The sequence below is a fragment of the Bufo bufo genome, chromosome 3 (genome assembly GCF_905171765.1).
Source record: "Bufo bufo chromosome 3, aBufBuf1.1, whole genome shotgun sequence".
In the NCBI taxonomy this organism is placed as follows: domain Eukaryota; kingdom Metazoa; phylum Chordata; class Amphibia; order Anura; family Bufonidae; genus Bufo; species Bufo bufo.
In genome coordinates, this window is record NC_053391.1 from 605,278,176 (window position 1) to 605,298,985 (window position 20,810).

The window sequence follows — 20,810 nt, forward strand, 5'->3', positions numbered from 1 at the left end:
TAACAATCCGGGTGGACCAGGAGGATCGGACGGCAGACTCGATATCCGATTTCGCCAAAAGGATCCCCGACCCGCCTTTCTGACCAGGATGACCGGGGGGATGGCATCGTTCACCGAGGTCTCCTTCGGGTGAGCAAGGTGATGGATCAAACTAAATTTATCCGGTTCCTTCTTTGGAACTATACCGAGGGAAGAAACTTGGAGGTTCAGAAAAGGAGGGGAATTAAAGGGACCCTCTATTCTACCCATGGAAACCTCTTCAAACTATTTTTCCCGGAGTTACTTAAGGTTATGTGAAAAAACTGGAAGCCTGCTCAAAACAAAAGGGATGAAAAACCTGAACGTGAAACCGAAGCAAAGCTGGGTAGCATACAATTTATTGGGATAGAGGTCTAGCCAAGGGGACATCTCAGTGACGATCACTGGGGTCTTTTGGGTCAATGCTCGCAGAGGGCTTCTGGGATTTGGCTGGATGGAGGGTACAATGAATGGCAGTGTGGGGTCCTCTGGAAGAGGAGCACTCGTGCTTGTACTTGCAAAGGCCTGCGAACCGGCAGTGATCCTTGTTGATCAGCCAACAGGTTCCAGGGCAGAGGACAGACACCGATCCCGGTGCTGAGAAGACTCCGGGACCAGTGGCCATCCGGGGAAAGAGAGGCCTTTGAGATAACATAAGGCGGAGCCAGACATCAGTGGCCTTAATCCCCCATCCTATACTGGGTTGAAGTGACAACCGGCGGTGGAACTCCTCATCATGCCTTCACCTCGCGGAGCCCCCGTGAGCCTTGTAGGCACTGTATATGGTGTCCTAATAAATTAATAGTTCCAAACAATGCTCCGGATGTCGTTGACCCATCGCGCGACCTAATACTGCAAAAGCTTGTAGCCAATTATTCATAGTCCTAGCAACCCGGGGACGACGTTCGTACGTTTTTTTCTGGCGGCTGATGCTCCTTGTCAACTGTGTGTTGGTCTACCGTCACTAAGGACCATATATCAATGTAAAGATTAGCCCATATTTTTTCTTTGACCTCTTCTGCCAAATGAGCCCTAAACGGGCTGACACCGCAGAAGAACGAGTCCTTGTGCAACCTGGCTAAAACTGGAGGGGGTTTTTGTAAAGGGGTAGAGGAGGGCGGTTGAGGAGGGGCAGACTGAAATCTATCTAGGATGGCCTTATTGGCCATAACAACTTCAGAACCCTGGCCATCCGCCTCCCACGCCCCCATATACTGAAACTCACCAGACCAAGCAGCTCCTGAAGTCACTGGAGGAATCGTGGATGTGATCGCAGATGGAACCGGCGACGGACAGGCCGGAGGACAAACCAAGCTGGAGACCCTGGAAGAATAGACAGGCTCCCGCCTCTTGCTTGTGACACCGAACCAGACTCCCCAGATTCGTGCCCAACAATAATAATCATTCCCCCACATTGCCCTCAGTAGTAATAATAATGCCCTCAGTAGTGATAAAGCTCCCCAAAGTGCCACAGTAGTGATAAAGCTCCCTAAAGTGCCCCAGTAGTAAAAAGGCCCCCTAAAGTGCCCTAGTAGTAAAAAGGTCACCTAAAGTGCCTCCAATACTAATGACCCCTAAAGTGTCCCTAGTGGTAATAAAGTCCCCTAAAGTGACCACAGTACTAATAAGGCCCCCTTAACTGCAATAGTAATAAGGCCCTCTAAAGTGCCAAATAGTACTAATAGTACTTAAGTGGCAACTGTAGAGACACTATTAGTAATAATTCTCCCTATAGTGCCACCAGTAGTTAAAATTTCCTTTATAATGTCCACGTAGTTATATTATCAACTTATTGTCCCAGTACTTATAATGTCCCCCTGTATTGCCCTCACTAGTTCTAATGTTCCTTTGTATTGCACTCAGTAGTTATAATGATCCTCTGTATTGCTACAGGTAGTTACAGTATAATGCCCCTCTGTATATCCCCAGGTAGTTATAATGTCCCCTGTATTTCCCCAGATATTTATAATATCTCCCTCTATTGTCCTAAGTAGTTATATCTGCCTGTCATGCCTGAAGTAGTTATAATGTCCCCCCCCCATATTGCCCCAGGCAGTAATAATGTCCCCTGTATTGCCCCACATAGTTACAATGCTTCCCTATAATGCCCCCATAGTTATAATGTCCGCCAGTCATGCCTCAATAAGATTTAATACCTCTGTATTTGCCCAGGTAGTTCTAATGTCGTCGTTGCCCCCCCCCCCCCCCCCCCCCCCCGGAATTGCTACAAGTAGTTATGAAGTTATAATGCTCCTCTGTATTGCTTTACATAGTTATAATGTCCCCTGTATTGCCCCAGATAGTTATAATGTCCTCCCGTATTGCCCCCAGTAGTTATAATGTCCACCTGTCGTGCCCCAAGTAGTTATAATGTCCCTCGTATTGCCCTAGGTATTAATAATGTCCCCTGTATTTACAAAGGCAGTTATAATGTCCCCTGTATTACCCCAGGTATTTATAATGTCCCCATGTATTGCCCTTAGTAGTTATAATGTCTGTCTGTCATGGCCCAAGCAGTTTTAATGGCCCCTGGTGTTTCCCCAGGTAGTTTTAGTGTCCTCCTGAATTGCTCTCCTCAGTTATAATGCCCCCTGCTTTGCCCCAAGTAGGTATAATGCCCTCTGTATTGCCACAGGTGGTTATAATACTCCCTGTATTGTCCCAGGTAGTTAAAAAGTCAACCATACTGCCCCCAGTAGTTATAATGTCTACGTGTCATGCCCCTAGTAATTATAAGACACCTCATATTGCCCCAGTTAGTTATAATGTCCACCTATCAAGCTCCCAGTAGTTGTACTGTGTTGTCCACCTCCTGTATTGCCCAAAAAGTGACAAGAAAAACCCCACTCAGCTGAGTTCCGCTTCTTGCTTCAGTCTGTGCAGCAGTCCTCTTCTGACCAATTACTTAATTCCAAATACCTGGTTCCTGGCCTAGCAACGCCTAGGGCAGCCCACTCCAGCACTGGCTCTTCTGGAATTTGCCAGAATTGCCTGATGGGCAGTCTGGACCTGTTCCCTCAATGAATGGAGCACATCATGCTCTGCTGAGCAGGAGACTGAACAGGCTGGAGCATGCTGGACAGAGTACAAACAAGAAGATGAAGCCCAGGCAGACACAGCAGCTAGACTCGGGCCCATTGTGACCTTGGCCTTGCCTGGCAGTACACACACAGTAATTATTTCTGTGTGTGTGAGTACTGGCAGGCAAGGCCTGATGGACCGGGTTCCCCTGCTACCATGGGTCCCATAGCAGTTCCTCCCCTGCATTCCTGTGTATAGTTAGCAGCTATGTGAGATGCTATACAGTTGCAAGAAAAAGTATGTGAAGCCTTTGGAATTATATGGATTTCTGCACAAATTGGTCATAAAATGTGATCTGATCTTCATCTAAGTCATAACAATAGACAATCACAGTCTGCTTAAACTAATAACACACAAAGAATTAAATGTTACCATGTTTTTATTGAACACACCATGTAAACATTCACAGTGCAGGTGGAAAAAGTATGTGAACCCTTGGATTTAATAACTGGTTGAACCTCCTTTGGCAGCAATAACTTCAATCAAACGTTTCCTGTAGTTGCAGATCAGACGTGCACAACGGTCAGGAGTAATTCTTGACCATTCCTCTTTACAGAACTGTTTCAGTTCAGCAATATTCTTGGGATGTCTGGTGTGAATCGCTTTCTTGAGGTCATGCCACAGCATCTCAATCGGGTTGAGGTCAGGACTCTGACTGGGCCGCTCCAGAAGGCGTATTTTCTTCTGTTTAAGCCATTCTGTTGTTGATTTACTTCTATGCTTTGGGTCGTTGTCCTGTTGCAACACCCATCTTCTGTTGAGCTTCAGCTGGTGGACAGATGGCCTAAGTTCTCCTGCAAAATGTCTTAAAAACTTGGGAATTCATTTTTCCTTCGATGATAGCAATCCGTCCAGGCCCTGACACAGCAAAGCAGCCCCAAACCATGATGCTCCCACCACCATACTTCACAGTTGGGATGAGGTTTTGATGGTGTACTGTGCCTCAATTTCTCCACACAAAGTGTTGTGTGTTTCTTCCAAACAACTCAACTTTGGTTTCATCTGTCCACAGAATATTTTGCCAGTACTGCTGAGGAACATCCAGGTGCTCTTTTGCAAACTGTAAACGTGCAGCAATGGGTTTTTTTGGACAGCAGTGGCTTCCTATGTGGTATCCTCCCATGAAATGTATTCTTGTTTAGTGTTTTACGTATCGTAGATTCGCCAACAGGGATGCTAGCATATGCCAGAGACTTTTGTAAGTCTTTAGCTGACACTCTACAGCAAGGCTTTTGGAGATACTTTTATAACCTTTTATAATAATTCTTAATTGTAAGTCTTCTGAGAGCTCTTTTGTGCTAGGCATCATTCACATCAAGCAATGCTTCTTGTGAAAAGCAAACCCAGAACTGGTGTTTGTTTTTATAGGGCAGGACAGCTGTAACAAACACCTCCAATCTCATCTCATTGATTGGACTCCAGTTGGCTGACACCTCACTCCAATTTGCTCTTGGAGATGTCATTAGTCTAGGGGTTCACATACTTTTTACACCTGCACTGTGAATGTTTACATGGTGTGTTCAATAAAAACATAGTAACAGTTAATTTTTTGTGTGTTATTAGTTTAAGCAGACTGTGATTGTCTATTGTTGTGACTTAGATGAAGATCAGATCACATTTTATGACCAATTTGTGCAGAAATCCATATCATTCCAAAGGGTTCACATACTTTTTCTTGCAACTGTATATACAAGCTAACTTCAAAATCAACGTTTTTCAGGGAGACCCAGCAGGAAGCTATAGTGACTGCTTACCTTCCTGTTGGCTTTTTCTGAGAATGGTAGCACTCCAATTCAGCTGTGTCTTTGTCCTTAAGATGTTGTACATAACAGTATATGGATCATCTTTTGCAGAAAAGTTTTAAACTTTTATTTAATACTTCAGGTGATCTGCAAAGCATGTTGGGAAGGATCTCAAAGGCTCCCAAAGTAAAGGACAGCACACCGGGCATGTGCAGCGTGCTCTTCATTCACTTTTATGGGAGTTGCGAAAAGGGTCGACTGAGGTTGCTCGGCTATTTCCAGAACTCAAAATCACTGTAGAATTGCAGTGGCCAATATAGGGGAACTGCTCAAACCCCAAACACTGTAGCGTGTTTCTCATTGGGCGAGCAGTCCCACCGCATGTGAACCACAGAAATATCGTGACAGATATGGGGGAGCTGCTCAAACCCCAAACACTGTAGCGTGTTTCTCATTGGGGGAGCAGTCCCACCGCATGTGGACCGCAGCAAACGACCATCCCGAGCAATTAATGCGTACAAAGGAGGACGCCAGCGCGGTCCACATGCACCACAAAAGCATCCTACACAGGCCAGAGCCTTCATCTGGCAATTGAACATTCCTTTGCACCTGGAATCCTCCATCACATGGTCTGATATGGGTGTGGCTTACAGTCTTGCTTTGTTCACATTGCACTGGCTGTCCTGCTAGGCGGTTGTGTGCAAGCTGGGCTGTGAGCTGGATTACATCACCTTCAGACCGTGTTCACACCACAGTTAGCGTAGTGGTAGGACCCCGTGCCATGCTGAGTGACCGTGACGTGGTGCATGATGGGCTCCGATATTTTCCTGACAGGAATATATTGGCGAAAGTCTCAGCTTTTAATATCTGCTTGTATGACCAGCTAGTATAGTCAGTGGCGGATCCTTTTGGTGCATTTTTCTCAGTGATTTATTTCCAGAACTCCCATAGAAGTAGGAGTCACCTTTTAATTTACCTCTATGGGAGTTCCAGAAATAGCCAGGTCAGCACGTGGCTATTTTTGGCACTCCCATAAAAGTGAATGGAGGATGGCCACGCTTGCACAGTGCTCCCTCATTCACTTTGGGGGCCCCCTTCTAGAGATAGGTGAGAGTCCCAGGCGTGGGACATGCACATATCTGACATTGGTGGGAGATTGAGGATATGCCATAAATGTGTACGAGGGCAGCACCAGCAGTTACTAGGTGTGCTGCTGCACGCTACAATGCCATGTGTATGGACCCTAATAAGTAATACAGATCTTCCTCTACACATCTTTTTTTATTTTATCTTTTTTTCATTTTATTTTAATTTTTTTGTATTCATTACCAAGAGCTTGCTAAAAAAAATTATAATACGTATCACCAAAATGAGTTTTCATATTCATAAAAAGAGGTAAAGGAATACAGACTCTCTTTATTGAAAGCCTAGTGTTGGACACATAAAGCATGTTAGAAACTTTGGCTTTCAAGCAGACTTGTACTGTGTCCTGTGCTGTGCGCTCCCCTCCCCGCCACTTGTATAATTGGTTAACAGCCTCCTCAAGTGCAAAGTGCAGTGCAACAAGATATACAACAAAGATGCAACATGTTTGAACTAGAAGGAAATTTATTGAAGATGTTTCACACCATACATAAAATCCTTCCCTAACAAAGTCAGGAGACTTCCACAGCTAACACAGACCAGGCATTACAGATTGGAAAATGGAAACTTTCTAATGCTGCTTCTTATACAGATGCGGATATAAACTTTGGTTAAAGGCATCAGTGACTTTTACTTGCAGACATCTTGCTGTCTGGCAGCTTCCTTGGCATCAGCAATTTGAGTAGACTTCATAGTTGAGGACGAATAATAGCACCGAATATTTCTACTGATATATACAATAATGGAAATTCTCTCTGCATGGGGATACTATAAAATGTCATATCCACCCAGAAATACTGTAATTTATTTGTTTGGGGGGATGGGTGTATCCGGGCATCACCTCCATACTAAATATTGACCTGCAGAGGTTTTATAAGCCTGCTGTTTCATGGCCTTTAGGTTATGATATAAGCACCAGCCAGTTCTGATGTCACTGTGTCGCACTCAAAGAGAACACAGACTGAAAGGGCAGTAAGAGGGAGCAAAAGAGAAAATTGCAAAGATAGAGAGGTTTAACAGCATCAGTGACCAGCTATACCCCCCAACAGTGTTAGTCATACAAGGCATGCTCTATTGCAAATACTTGGCACAACAATGGGGTTTACTATTGCAAGGCAAACATAGTTCTTCAACATGGTGCCTCTATTTTGCAGAATAAAACATGTTTGTGTTGGGAGGTATGGATGGCACTGGTGATGTTATGAATCATGGACCACAACAGCTTCTTAGTATCTTTGGCTGCTTCTGCTGGAAGATGTTGTCACAGAGTAGCCCTTCACAGCACTGGATGATCCACCACCGCTGGAGAACTTGACAGAGCTGCCACCAAATCCTGATCCAGCACCAAAGCTGCCTCCACCGTATCCACTTGAATATCCACTTCCATATCCACTTCCATATCCACTTCCACCTCCACTTCCACCTCCAATTGAAGAGCTTGAGTTCACCACAGCTGTAAGGCCAAAAAAGAGTAGTTAGGATTCCATGTAAAGTATGCGAAGACCATTCCTTCATGAATCCAAATGGTCACTACATTAGACATTAGACTACAAAGGCAGATACTTACATACGCTAACAGCGCCAACACCTTCACCTGACAGTCTAAAAAAGGAAAAAAATATATATTTGATGATTCATAACAAAAAACTGTGATTTCAGTCACATTAATATATTTTTAATTTCTTCTTCAGCGAAGAACCAGGCAATAATAATATTAATACATATTTCCAGGAAACTACCGTACTTAACGGGAAGGCATCACCTTTTTTTTTTTACTATTTGAAACCAGATACTGGCAACTATTATTTTTTCATCAGTTTTTTTCCCCTTTGATGATAGTTTTCGTATTTTTTTTTTTATGTACATAGACAACCATCTTGCAGTCACATGGACCAAAGGAACCTGTAGCCTGGAGATGTTGTGGATATGCTCTGTGATCTGTGTAGAAGTTATTGTGCAGGGAGAGGAAGGAGGTGAGCTGTGATCTACTGTGATTGGTGTGATCTTGTATTATCTATAGGTTTACCTTTCACTATAATCCTACATATGATGATAATGAGATGAATGCTGAAAAGTGATCTCTACAGAAGCCTATTGTTAGACTTAGTGGCAGAGTAATTTATTTATATGTATCTAGTAAAAAAATAAATAAAAAAATCACCAAAAATTACTAAAAATATGTTCAGCAAAAAAAAATTAGAAAATATTTCAATAATGCAGCAGGTCATTTTCCATACCTGCTTTCCTCTCCTTCCAGCAGTTTTCTGTAGGTGGCAATCTCAATATCCAGAGCAAGTTTGACATTCATCAGCTCCTGATAGTCTTTCAGTTGGAGAGCCATGTCCTGCTTGGCCTTCTGCAGAGCAGCCTCCAGTTCAGCAATTTTCTGACGGGCATCTTTCAGTGCCAATTCACCGCGTTCTTCAGCCTGAGCAACCTGATCTTCCAGTTTAGCACGCTAATAATTTTAGACAAAAATAATAAAAATTAGGTATTCATTTATTCTTGTTATATGGTTCACTGTGTCATTTACTGGAATCTCATAGATCATACTTCTGAGTTTGTCTCTACGTAGTTCTTGGGGCAAGTACTGTAAAAGTAACCAAGGTGATAGTAGGATGCAGAAGACAGGTGGAATCATAAGTCAAACTGTGCTCATTGTGCAGGGAGATGGAGATGTTATGACCTGCATTATTTAAGAGCAGCAGCTGATCACACTATGAATCATGCACCCACGCCCTGCCCTCAAGACTTTCACAAAGCCATCTAAATGATAACTAATCCAGGTGTGTGCTCGCTGCTCGCTTTTTTTGTTGCTTCCAGGCAGCATTAAATTTCCCGTTATTGCACCTGCTATAAACTGTTATAAATAACTGAGCAGGATGCTACATTATTTAAAATTCAATAGGGAGGCAACACTTGTCTTTTTATACATATACCACACTATTCACAAAGAAAGGCTCAGAGCGGGTTCATTTCTCATGGTGTCTTCTATACAGGGTGTAGAAGTGACAGTCACTCCTAGGGCCTAGTGGCTGAGGAGGAGTGCTGAAGGTCCGTCTGTCCCATAAGTTAACGCCAGTTTTATGAATGGCATTGTACTGGGGCCCGTGCTTCAAGTTACACTACTAATGAGGAGAGGATATTAAAATTACCTGGCTCTTCACGTTTTCAATCTCAGCCTGAAGTCTTTGGATACTACGGTTCAGCTCGGAGATCTCAGTCTTGGTGGAGCGCAGATCATCTCCATGACGTCCAGCTGTGGCTTGGAGCTCCTGGAACTGTATAGACAAAATGTACAATATAATTAGCAATCTATTATGAATCATATGCAGAAAATGAAATTAGGCTGTAGTTTGCCATGTCATAACCTTCATAGTATGTCTTGTAAGCTTACTTTGTTCTGGTACACGGCCTCAGCCTCAGAGCGGCTCTTGGCAGCAATATCTTCATACTGAGACTTAACTTCAGCGATGATGCTGTCCAGGTTCAAGGCTCTGTTGTTGTCCATGGACAGGACAACGGAGGTGTCTGAGATCTGTGCCTGCATCTCACGCAGCTCCTACAGAGGTAAAAGATGATGCTAGTTTAGAGCAAATCAGCACTGGATGTACAGTATATACGGTAGATATCAGTCCAAAAAAATCAACAAACTATATATAGTACTTACAGCTTCATACAGAGCTCTCAGGAAGTTGATCTCATCGGTCAGAGCATCAACCTTGGATTCCATTTCTACTTTGTTCATGTAGGCAGCATCCACATCCTGTAAAGAAGAAAAAAAAACATTATGAAATTCCAGGTTCCTTCGAGCGGCAGTACATTGCTGCATTGTCTACGGCCAAAGCAAGATCTTCTAGTGCTCCTTCACTAGTCATGTTCTGTGTTGACAGGTTCCTCTAGAAGATCAGATGTTTCTACATTCCATGGACTATTTTATTATAAAATAAGATATAAGCCCACCTTTTTGAGAACAACGAATTCATTTTCAGCTTGAGTACGCCTGTTGATTTCATCCTCATACCTGCAAGGAGGAAAGAGGAGACATGAGTGGTGAGTACAGTTGGCAGGAAGGACTTGAAGCGCAAAACAAAAAAACAACTGTATTCCCTTTCTATTCATTGTTATATAATCTCCTCAGGAAACCGGGCAGCCAGGTTTTTCCTTTCAGGCTCTGTTTAATGAACCTTACCTCGACTTATCCTGAGAATCGCGGCATTTCAGAACTACTAGACCTTGTTGTAATTTCCCATGTAAATGTGTCCAACTGGGCAGTAAAATTATTTCATAGTGGGCATAGTGGGAATAAACTTGTGCCAACATTGTGCGAAAATATCTGCCAGCACCTTAGAAGAATAATACAGCTCCAAACACAGACACAGTTCCTCCGGGAAGGAAAAGGTTAGGTTGTGCGCTGTTCTGTGTATCAAGGGAGCCTTCATGATAAACTTTGGCAGGAGTTAATGTTTGTACTTGATTTTTACTAACAATGATCTGTGAAAAATCATGTAAGTCTGGTTGGAAGTATAAAATCTCCAATAAATAAAGTTCTGGGCACTAATACAAATTTTGTGAAAAAACTCCCAAGGCATACAGTACCTGTATGTGGGTGAAGATTGTTAAATACTGTATGTACGTCTGTGTACATGTTTCGAGTTTATATGTGTATGTACTTGTATAAATTAAATAAAGCTATTATTGGACACTGAAAATTAAATCATACTGAAATCTTCATTGTCTGTGCCAAGCCCCTTTGTGCTGGCCATGTACATTTTATTCGAAATAGATTACCTGCTATTGACTTTCCTCTAGGAGACACACCCCAGGTTTATCTACATTGTTTGCTTTAGTTCCTGTCAGCCTCTGCTTGGCCAACACAGGATTTTGCAGACCCTGCCCTCTTTCCATGTTCTATGGTCCCATAAGGGTGTGGCACTCGCCCGTACAAAATGCTTTGCAATCATTTTGCTACAGTAATGTACAGTAAACTGTGTGTCATTTACAGATAGCAATATACATACAATTCCTAACAATGTCTGCACTTTTACCGTAAACGAATGTTTCATATGTCAACTTACTTGTTCTTAAAGTCTTCAACCGAGTCTTGCATGTTTCTTAGTTCACCATCCAGTCTGCCCTTATCGCCGAGCAGGCTGTCTAGCTGCCTCCTGAGGTTGTTAATGTAGGCTTCGAACATTGGTCCAACGTTACTGGTCTTAGCAGATTTCTGGTTCTGCAGCAGGTCCCATTTTGTCTCCAGAACTTTGTTTTGTTGTTCCAGGAACCTTACCTGTTAGCAGGGGGGAAAAAAACACAAAAACCAATGTTAACACAACTTATACGCTGTGCAATGGTGCAGCGCTGCGGCACTGACAAGGTTAAAGATTACTCAGTTGTACTGTTCTCCAGGGAGCTGCACAGAGCTTCATGCAATCACAGTAACTCCACATGCAACAAGCTATTTCTAGATGGCCTGATTTATAACATTTAAATGAATGAAATGAGGATTTTAGTAAATAGGCATCCCATCAACACCACATGCATCAGTCTTATCCATAAAACATACTTAGTAGTCACACAATTCAGTGATGCCACCAAGCTTTCACAAAGTCAAATATCATTAGGTTAAATGCATAGAATACATCCAATATAAAGGCATCCCTTACCTTGTCAATGAAAGAAGCAAACTTGTTGTTCAAGGTCTTAATCTGCTCCCTCTCTTCCTTCCTAACATTTTGAACTGAGGTATCAATCTGCAGGTTAAGAGGTGTCAGAAGGCTTTGGTTGATGGTCACTTCATGGATTCCAGGTCCAGATACATGGCCACCACCGAAGCCACCTCCAAAGCCACCACCGAATCCAGACCCAACTCCATAGAGAGAGCCACCACCAACACCACCTCTGCTGCTGGAAACATTGTATGCAGAACTCTTCCTCACTGAGCCCACATTGGATAGGCTTGAACTGCTGAAGCCTCCTGCCCTTCCAAATCCTGAACCAGCTCCACTAGATGAGCGGGTCTGGCTGATTCTAACTGAGCTAACACCTCCTTGGGGGACAGCGGAGCGAGCGGTGTAGTTTCTTTGGAAAGACATTGTGCCAAGTAGATGATAAGAGTGGAGAAGCTTGTGCTGCTGGTCTGCTAGAAGGATCCAGTGTCTCTCAGGCAGCAGCTTCCCCTTTTTATGTTGGCTTGTAGGAAGGGGGTAGGGGCAGAGGGATCAGCTTACTGTATGTCACGGTTAGGTGTGGCTGGCTGCCATCCATCTTCAGTTACCTGGAGCTAAGTCCCCACCTCCCTCATGTTCACTCCCATTGACCACTCCAGCCTGGACAGACACATGCAATCACTCCCACTGTATTAGACATCGATAGAGAAATTTTCTTGCTTGATCTCTCTTACTGGAGCAGAGTTTTGGTCTCTTTATTTAAAGGCACCTGCTCTATGTGCAGGGTCTACAGTAGTTGCACACTTTGTATGTAGCAATGAGGGGGTTAAACAAGATTTGCACAGAGCAGGACTCATCCACACCATGACTCATCTTTAGATAAGGACAAAGAATTTACAACTAAAAAAAAAAAAAATCAAACACTTTTCATTTCCAACTCAAAGTTCATTGAGGTTTGAGGCTTAAGACCTGGGCTTATTGTGTCCAGCTCAGGAAACATTAACATTAATGTTGCACAATCTATCTTTATGCAAAGTGATAATGCAAGCAAGCGTTATACAAAATGCTAAATGTGAACTGCAGTGTGGACTGTGGAGCATTGTATCTTTTCAAGCCCTGTTAATGGGATTCGATTGAATCTGTGAGAAGACGAACAAGCAGATTTTGGTGTGTTATTCTAGCATGTAGAAGAATGCAGAAGGGTGTGTTGTGCTCCTCAATGTGTGGTCTTAATGTTATGTTACTGTTGGAACCTTCATGAAATCTTGTTTTAGTTGTTTTACCTCTTTACCGTGTTTTTTATTCTACAGTAAGTGCAGTCCATAATGTTTACATGAAGCTATAGGTTTATTATTACTGTCAATATTTGACTACAACTCCCAACATATGCAGCCAGCTAACTTTCAGGATAGGCCGTAGGTGCATGCACAACAGCTGGGCTAAAAGCTAGCAATAGATATTAGGTTATTTTTGGAAGATGATTTTGTTTTTGTAAGGTAATTGTATAACAGTTAACTCTTAAAGGTGTTGTCCAGGCCTTTCCTCAGCTGTTCCCTGGAACCTTTGGCGCTGGAGCTAGCATTTTGAATGGAACAGGAAGCACAGCTCCATTCAAGGCGTAGTGGCCGTTCTGGGTTACTGCAGTATAGATACCATTGAAGTAAATGAGAGCTGAGCAGCAGGAACCCGGCGCAGCCACTACACTTTGAACTGAGCTGTGATCCCTATTCTATTCAATATGCTAGTTCCAGCTGCAGGAAACAGCTGATCGGTGGGGATGGCGGGTGTCAGACCCCTACTAATCTGATATTAATTACCTATGCTAAGGATAAGTCATCAATATCAGTGGCCTGGAAAAAACCCTTTAAATCCCTTAATGACAGCCCATACAGTGGTTCTTTAGGGCTTTGATTCTGAAGCATCATATTTTACAACAATCGAGAACTGCAGGGATGGCATGAGAGTGATCCAGATTCCTAGGCATTAAAGGGCGTAGGTCCCTTAGCAACCACAGTAGTCATGAAACACGTCAATTGGGTTACTAATATACATTTAAAGAGCATATAGGACTTTTGCAGGGCTCTGAGATTCAATCTGCTTTTGGCACCTGGAATCGTACATCCACAGGCCAGAAATCCCATGGAGAAGACAGCACTGTAAATTTGTATGGTGCTTCTACCTTTATTGGTCTGGGAATGGGTAATCATTGATTGCTGGGACAGTTGTCATGTGAAAGGTCTGATGGTTTTAACTAGACCTAACACCAATTCCTACATGACATCTGCAAAAAAAAAAATGTAACTACGTAACGTCCATAGGGGACAAATTGTAAGGAATGGGCCACATGGTCAGGTGTCCTGATGAAGTTTTGGAGGCCAAAACCAGGAATAAGTTTAAAAAAAATGAGAAGTCGTATCTGATCTTTATACTTTGTCTCCTTTTATGATCCACACCTGATTTTGGCTTCTAAAACTGCATCAGGAAACCTAACAGGGTGGCTGTACCCTAAGGAAAAAAAAAAGCTTATGTAACATAGTATATAAGGCCGAAAAAAGAAATTTGTCCATCCAGTTCGGCCTGTCATCCTGCAAGTTGATCCAGAGGAAGGCAAAAAATTCCCTGTGAGGTAGAAGCCAATTTTCCCCACTTTATGGGAATAAAATAATAGTAATGGTACCGTCGTTTTATTCAAAGACAAGTTGTCCAAGCTTGGACCTGATACCAGCTCAGGTAGGAGATGCAAGCACTGTATGTATACGTGTAAAGATCAGCTGAAGGAAGCAATGATACTAATGAATATAAAAGGAGCACATTTATTAAGACCAACGTTTTTGACGCCTATCTTAATAAAGCCCTAAACTGGCAGAGGATCTACCGAAGTTATGAAGAGTCGTCGGCCAGTTCTAAATAAAAGACAGCTTCTGAACTGTCTTACATTTAGACCTTTTTCTACGCCTAAAAGAGGTGAATGAGACGGGCCCCGTCCATATTACGCCCACAATTTTAGACCTGGCCTGAGCGAGGAGAAGTCACACATAGCGGCACAACTAACTGTTGCGCTGCCATCTGTGCCTGAAATACACCTAATTTAGGCATATTTCAGCATAGTAAATGACCCCCATAGTATTGTCAGTAAAGATATTCTCAGAAATATCCATATAACTACTGCACGTTCCTCAAATTTTCCCATCAAAAAATGTTCTTGGTTATATTTGCTACCATGATATTCTACCTTAAAATATTCTGAGAAATATTTTTGCCTCTCTTGCTCTTCTTGAAATGTTCCCACCAGAGATATGTTTTTGGTTGCATCTCCATCGCTCTTGTCACACCCAAGCTCTACTCTACTCTGTGGCCAGGGCCAGGTAGTGGCAAAGCTGCGAGATAGGGGCTGGCCTCGGAAAGGTTCAGAGCTTGGGTGCAACAAGAGTAAACGTGATGCACTCATTGTGCCAAAGGCCTAATTTGCACATTAATATGTTTTAGCACCTAATAAAAGTCCTTTAAGCAATATTCTGAGTTATTCATCCAGCAGCAACATAGTCAGGATGATTTATTCTGTATCTTCATCCACAGCGCTGTTACATTGTCTCATACTGTATCCACTCTTAGGCCTCTTTCACACTTGCGTTGTTGGGATCCGGCATGCACTTCCGTTGCCGGAGGTGCCTGCCGGATCCGTAACAACGCAAGTGTACTGAAAGCATTTGAAGACGGAACCGTCTTCCAAATGCTTTCAGTGTTACTATGGCACCCAGGACGCTATTAAAGTCCTGGTTGCCATAGTAGGAGCGGGGAGCGGGGGAGCGGTATACTTACAGTCCGTGCGGCTCCCCGGGCGCTCCAGAATGACGTCAGAGCGCCCCATGCGCATGGATGACGTGATCCATGTGATCACGTGATCCATGCGCTTGGGGCGCCCTGACGTCACTCTGGAGCGCCCGGGGAGCCGCACGGACGGTAAGTACAGTGCTCCCCCGCTCCCCGCTCCACTTTACCATGGCTGCCAGGACTTTAGCGTCCCGGCAGCCATGGTAACCACTCTGAAAAAGCTAAATGTCGGGTCCGGCAATGCGCCGAAACGACGTTTAGCTTAAGGCCGGATCCGGATCAATGCCTTTCAATGGGCATTGATCCCGGATCCGGCCTTGCGGCAAGTCTTCAGGATTTTTGGCCGGAGCAAAAAGCGCAGCATGCTGCGGTATTTTGGGCTCTTTCACACCTGCGTTATTGTCTTCCGGCATAGAGTTCCGTCGTCGGGGCTCTATGCCGGAAGAATCCTGATCAGGATTATCCTAATGCATTCTGAATGGAGAGTAATCCGTTCAGGATGCATCAGGATGTCTTCAGTTCCGGTACGGAACGTTTGTTGGCCGGAGAAAATACCGCAGCATGCTGCGCTTTTTGCTCCGGCCAAAAATCCGGAACACTTGCCGCAAGGCCGGATCCGGAATTAATGCCCATTGGAAGGCATTGATCCGGATCCGGCCTTAAGCTAAACGTCGTTTCGGCGCATTGCCGGAGCCGACATTTAGCTTTTTCAGAGTGGTTACCATGGCTGCCGGGACGCTAAAGTCCTGACAGCCATGGTAAGTGTAGCGGGGAGCGGGGGAGCAGTGTACTTACCGTCCGTGCGGCTCCCCGGGCGCTCCAGAGTGACGTCAGGGCGCCCCAAGCGCATGGATCACGTGATCGCATGGATCACGTCATCCATGCGCATGGGGCGCTCTGACGTCACTCTGGAGCGCCCCGGGAGCCGCACGGACTGTAAGTATACTGCTCCCCCGCTCCCCGCTCCTACTATGGCAACCAGGACTTTAATAGCGTCCTGGGTGCCATAGTAACACTGAAAGCATTTGGAAGACGGTTCCGTCTTCAAATGCTTTCAGTACACTTGCGTTTTTCCGGATCCGGAGTGTAATTCCGGCAAGTGGAGTACACGCCGGATCCGGACAACGCAAGTGTGAAAGAGGCCTTTCTCCGGCCAAAAAACGTTCCGTACCGGAACTGAAGACATCCTGATGCATCCTGAACGGATTACTCTCCATTCAGAATGCATTAGGATAATCCTGATCAGTATTCTTCCGGCATAGAGTCCCGACGACGGAACTCTATGCCGGAAGACAATAACGCAAGTGTGAAAGAGCCCTTACCTATCCCTTCACTTTCACTGATATGACTTCTCTGACCCTTTGTAATCTATTGAAGTAGGCATGTCACTTATTGATTGCAGAGAATAATAGCGGTATTATGCTCCATAAAGCAATGCTTTATAGCCAATCACAACCACGACTAGTGTCAATCTTAAAATCTACTAGAGTGATTCAATAATTACTGGTGGAATTCAATGGCATCCAGCCATTCAGGCTTTGCAGTTCCTTGCTGAGCAACATCTTATCTTTGGTTTAAGTCCTGTTTAGCTTTCAGGCATAGTTTGTTTTGGGCGTGTGAGTTGATGGGTGGGGATGTGGGCTTATTAGAATTCCTTTTTTGACCTGAGTGAATTTTGCCTGGAGTAGAATACCAAAGCAGACCAGTTGCATGCTTCACCATCCTTCATTTGTCTGATCTATTGTATACTGTAGTCACCACAGGGATTATCCAATGCCTATAATGACCCCCATCCCCCCCCCCCTCCCCCACCTCCCAATGTCTGGGCACCTCATATACACAGGGGCGGACTGGGAACTTAAAGTGGCCCTGCCAAAAAATACTAAAAGTGGCCCCAATTTGTAGTTGGGTCCAAATTGACATAAGGCAGGGCCAGCAATACCAAATTGTGACACAGTATACCACCCCAACAGACAGTGGCATACATAGAGACGTATGGCCCCGTTTTGGCCTACTATTGGCTGCCCCCCCCACCCCACCGGCACCGGATGTTTTGATCCGCGTAACGGGGAAATGAAGAGGCGGCCGGATTAGGAGCGACACGGGTACCTGGGAGTGGGGTCAGTATAACCTATATGAGGTGCCCAGGCATTGGAGGTGAAGGCATCGCTGGTTTGGTCACCTAAGTCTTCAGCGTAATCTGCTTCACAGAAGCATTAAATGTGTATGGGGGCGAGAAAAACACACAATTTTTGGCTGCTGTGTCTCTGGGCCTTTAGACTATTACTTTTTATATAATTCCCAAACATTACCCTGCTTTATTGGCTAATATTTATGTCCATTATGTATTCAGAATTTTTTTCTGATATCTATTATTTCCACATACAGTACAGACCAAAAGTTTGGACACACCTTCTCATTCAAAGAGTTTTCTTTATTTTCATGACTATGAAAATTGTAGATTCACACTGAAGGCATCAAAACTATGAATTAACACATGTGGAATTATATACATCACAAACAAGTGTGAAACAACTGAAAATATGTCATATTCTAGGTTCTTCAAAGTAGCCACCTTTTGCTTTGATTACTGCTTTGCACAATCTTGGCATTCTCTTGATGAGCTTCAAGAGGTAGACCCCTGAAATGGTTTTCACTTCACAGGTGTGCCCTGTCAGGTTTAATAAGTGGGATTTCTTTCCTTATAAATGGGGTTGGGACCATCAGTTGCGTTGAGGAGAAGTCAGGTGGATACACAGCTGATAGTCCTACTGAATAGACTGTTAGAATTTGTATTATGGCAAGAAAAAAGCAGCTAAGTAAAGAAAAACGAGTGGCCATCATTACTTTAAGAAATGAAGGTCAGTCAGTCAGCCGAAAAATTGGGAAAACTTTGAAAGTAAGGGCTATTTGACCATGAAGGAGAGTGATGGGGTGCTGCGCCAGATGACCTGGCCTCCATAGTCACCGGATCTGAACCCAATCAAGATGGTTTGGGGTGAGCTGGACCGCAGAGTGAAGGCACAAGGGCCAACAAGTGCTAAGCATCTCTAGGAACTCCTTCAAGACTGTTGGAAGACCATTTCAGGCGACTACCTCTTGAAGCTCATCAAAAGAATGCCAAGAGTTTGCAAAGCAGTAATCAAAGCAAAAGGTGACTACTTTGAAGAACCTAGAATAGGACATATTTTCAGTTGTTTCACACTTGTTTGTTATGTATATAATTCCACATGTGTTAATTTATAGTTTTGATGCCTTCATAGTCATGAAAATAAAGAAAACTCTTTGAATGAGAAGGTGTGTCCAAACTTTTGGTCTGTACTGTACATGTGAAGCAGCAAATATAGGTGGAATGTCTAGTTATTTCGGGCTATAGGAATAATATAGGCTTCCTTGTAGGTACCTGAGATAATATATTCATAGCTAAATCTTTTCTACTGTAACTATAAGAAATGTCAGCCTAGAGCATAGCATTGTGGTACCAAAATTAGGATTTTCATTGAAACAGTTCTAGGGCTATTTACTAGTTGTCTTACCACTCCAAAGTGCAATAGCAGAAAAACCATTCCAAAAACGACATACTGCATTCTTCTGTATGAATTGCTAATATTTCAAGAGAATGTGTCACAGAGAAATACAATGCAATCTGCGGACACCTCCCCCGTGAAAAATTTAATCAGAAATAGCAGAAATAGCAGAAAAACTATAGATCAATCTGCTCAACTGCTCCTGGTCTATAACATGCTGCCTGCAGATTACATTGCATTTTCATGATGACAGGTTCTTTCTAAGTCCATAAACTATTATTACACTAAAAAAGACATATTGAATATTCCACACTAAACCCACAGCACTGCCCACATGTATCACAATTACGGTGGATTCACATGGCCCGATGTTCGGGCCAATTATCAAGAACGAATGTTCCAAGAATGCACTTTCCCAATAATCTGCCTGTCTAATGGCGCTCAGATCACCGATGAACGAACAAAAATACTCATTCATGAGGGAAAATGATCTGAGGTGCGGACAGCTGAATCATCTTTCCCGGGCAGCAGATCGAGCTGTCTACACAGCCCAGGAGCGATGATTTTGTATGGGGATAAGCGATAGCAGCAGCCATCGCTTGTCCTCACACTGTGGAGGTGATCGCTGCATGTAAATGCATTGCTTCACCTCCACTTTACGAGGAGTCGGCAAAGAACACTTCCTTCCCGACAAGCAGCGGCTCCTCAAACCGTGTAAATGCACCCTAAAACACGCAATTATTTGCCCTGGGTTAATTGTAGATTTTCCTTAACACAATACAGTATATGTGCGGATGTAGCAGACCTAAAAGGAACTCTGATAACACATGTCACAGTGATATCTGGTGACAAAAGCCACTGAAGGCCATTAAAGTCAATTAACATTGTGATGCCATTGTTGTTGACTTAAAATGTTTACCTAATCAAATTCCTTTCAGTTCTGCTCCATCTGTCTCTCCTGTGGACATGCCGTTAAAGGGGTTCTCCGGGCTTTTAACATTGATGACCTATCTTCAGGATAGGTCATCAATATCAGATCGGCGGGGGTCTGACACTCGGCAATCAGCTGTATGAAGGGAAGACGCGCGCAGTGCGCACGTGCCGTCTCCCTTCTCTCTTCCTGCTCGCTGCTTCTATGTCTGAGCGCACCTTCCCTTCATACAGCTGATCGGCAGGGGTCCCGGGTATCTGATATTGATGACCTATCCTGAGGATAGGTCATCAATATTAAAAGCCCAGAGAACCCCTTTAACCACTTCAGCCCCCAGTGCTTAAACACCCTGAAAGACCAGGCCACTTTTTACACTTCTGACCTACACTACTTTCACCGTTTATTGCTCGGTCATGCAACTTACCACCCAAATTAATTTTACCTCCTTTTCTTCTCACTAATAGAGCTTTCATTTGGTGGTATTTCATTGCTGCTGACATTTTTACTTTTTTTGTTATTAATCGAAATTTAACGATTTTTTAGCAAAAAAATGACATTTTTCACTTTCAGTTGTAAAATTTTGCAAAAAAAACGAGATCCATATAGAAATTTTGCTCTAAATTTATAGTTCTACATGTCTTTGATAAAAAAAAATGTTTGGGTAAAAAAAAAAAAATGGTTTGGGTAAAAGTTATAGCGTTTACAAACTATGGTACAAAAATGTGAATTTCCGCTTTTTGAAGCAGCTCTGACTTTCTGAGCACCTGTCATGTTTCCTGAGGTTCTACAATGGCCAGACAGTACAAACACCCCACAAATGACCCCATTTCGGAAAGTACACACCCTAAGGTATTCGCTGATGGGCATA

General features: G+C 43.6%; 1 protein-coding gene across 1 annotated transcript; it reads right to left on the bottom strand.

Annotated features, from left to right (window-relative positions):
• Positions 1-6,431: 6,431 nt before the first annotated feature.
• Positions 6,432-12,293, bottom strand: LOC120996211 (keratin, type II cytoskeletal-like). Its single transcript, XM_040425989.1, has 9 exons — positions 11,651-12,293; positions 11,063-11,274; positions 9,948-10,008; positions 9,655-9,750; positions 9,382-9,546; positions 9,140-9,265; positions 8,222-8,442; positions 7,552-7,586; positions 6,432-7,437 (listed from the first exon to the last, which is right to left on the bottom strand). Exons 1-9 carry the CDS (start codon positions 12,077-12,079, stop codon positions 7,211-7,213), a joined length of 1,572 nt encoding a protein of 523 aa, XP_040281923.1. The 5' UTR covers positions 12,080-12,293; the 3' UTR covers positions 6,432-7,210.
• Between the last annotated feature and the right edge of the window lie 8,517 nt (positions 12,294-20,810).

Coding starts and splice junctions, on each gene's coding strand:
- LOC120996211 (XM_040425989.1), bottom strand. CDS start 12,079: ATGTCTTTCCAAAGAAACTACACCGCTCGCTCCGCTGTCCCCCAAGGA. Junction 9,266..9,381: donor AGGCCGTGTACCAGAACAAA/GTAAGCTTACAA, acceptor TTGTCTATACAG/TTCCAGGAGCTCCAAGCCAC. Junction 8,443..9,139: donor TTGAAAACGTGAAGAGCCAG/GTAATTTTAATA, acceptor TAAAATTATTAG/CGTGCTAAACTGGAAGATCA.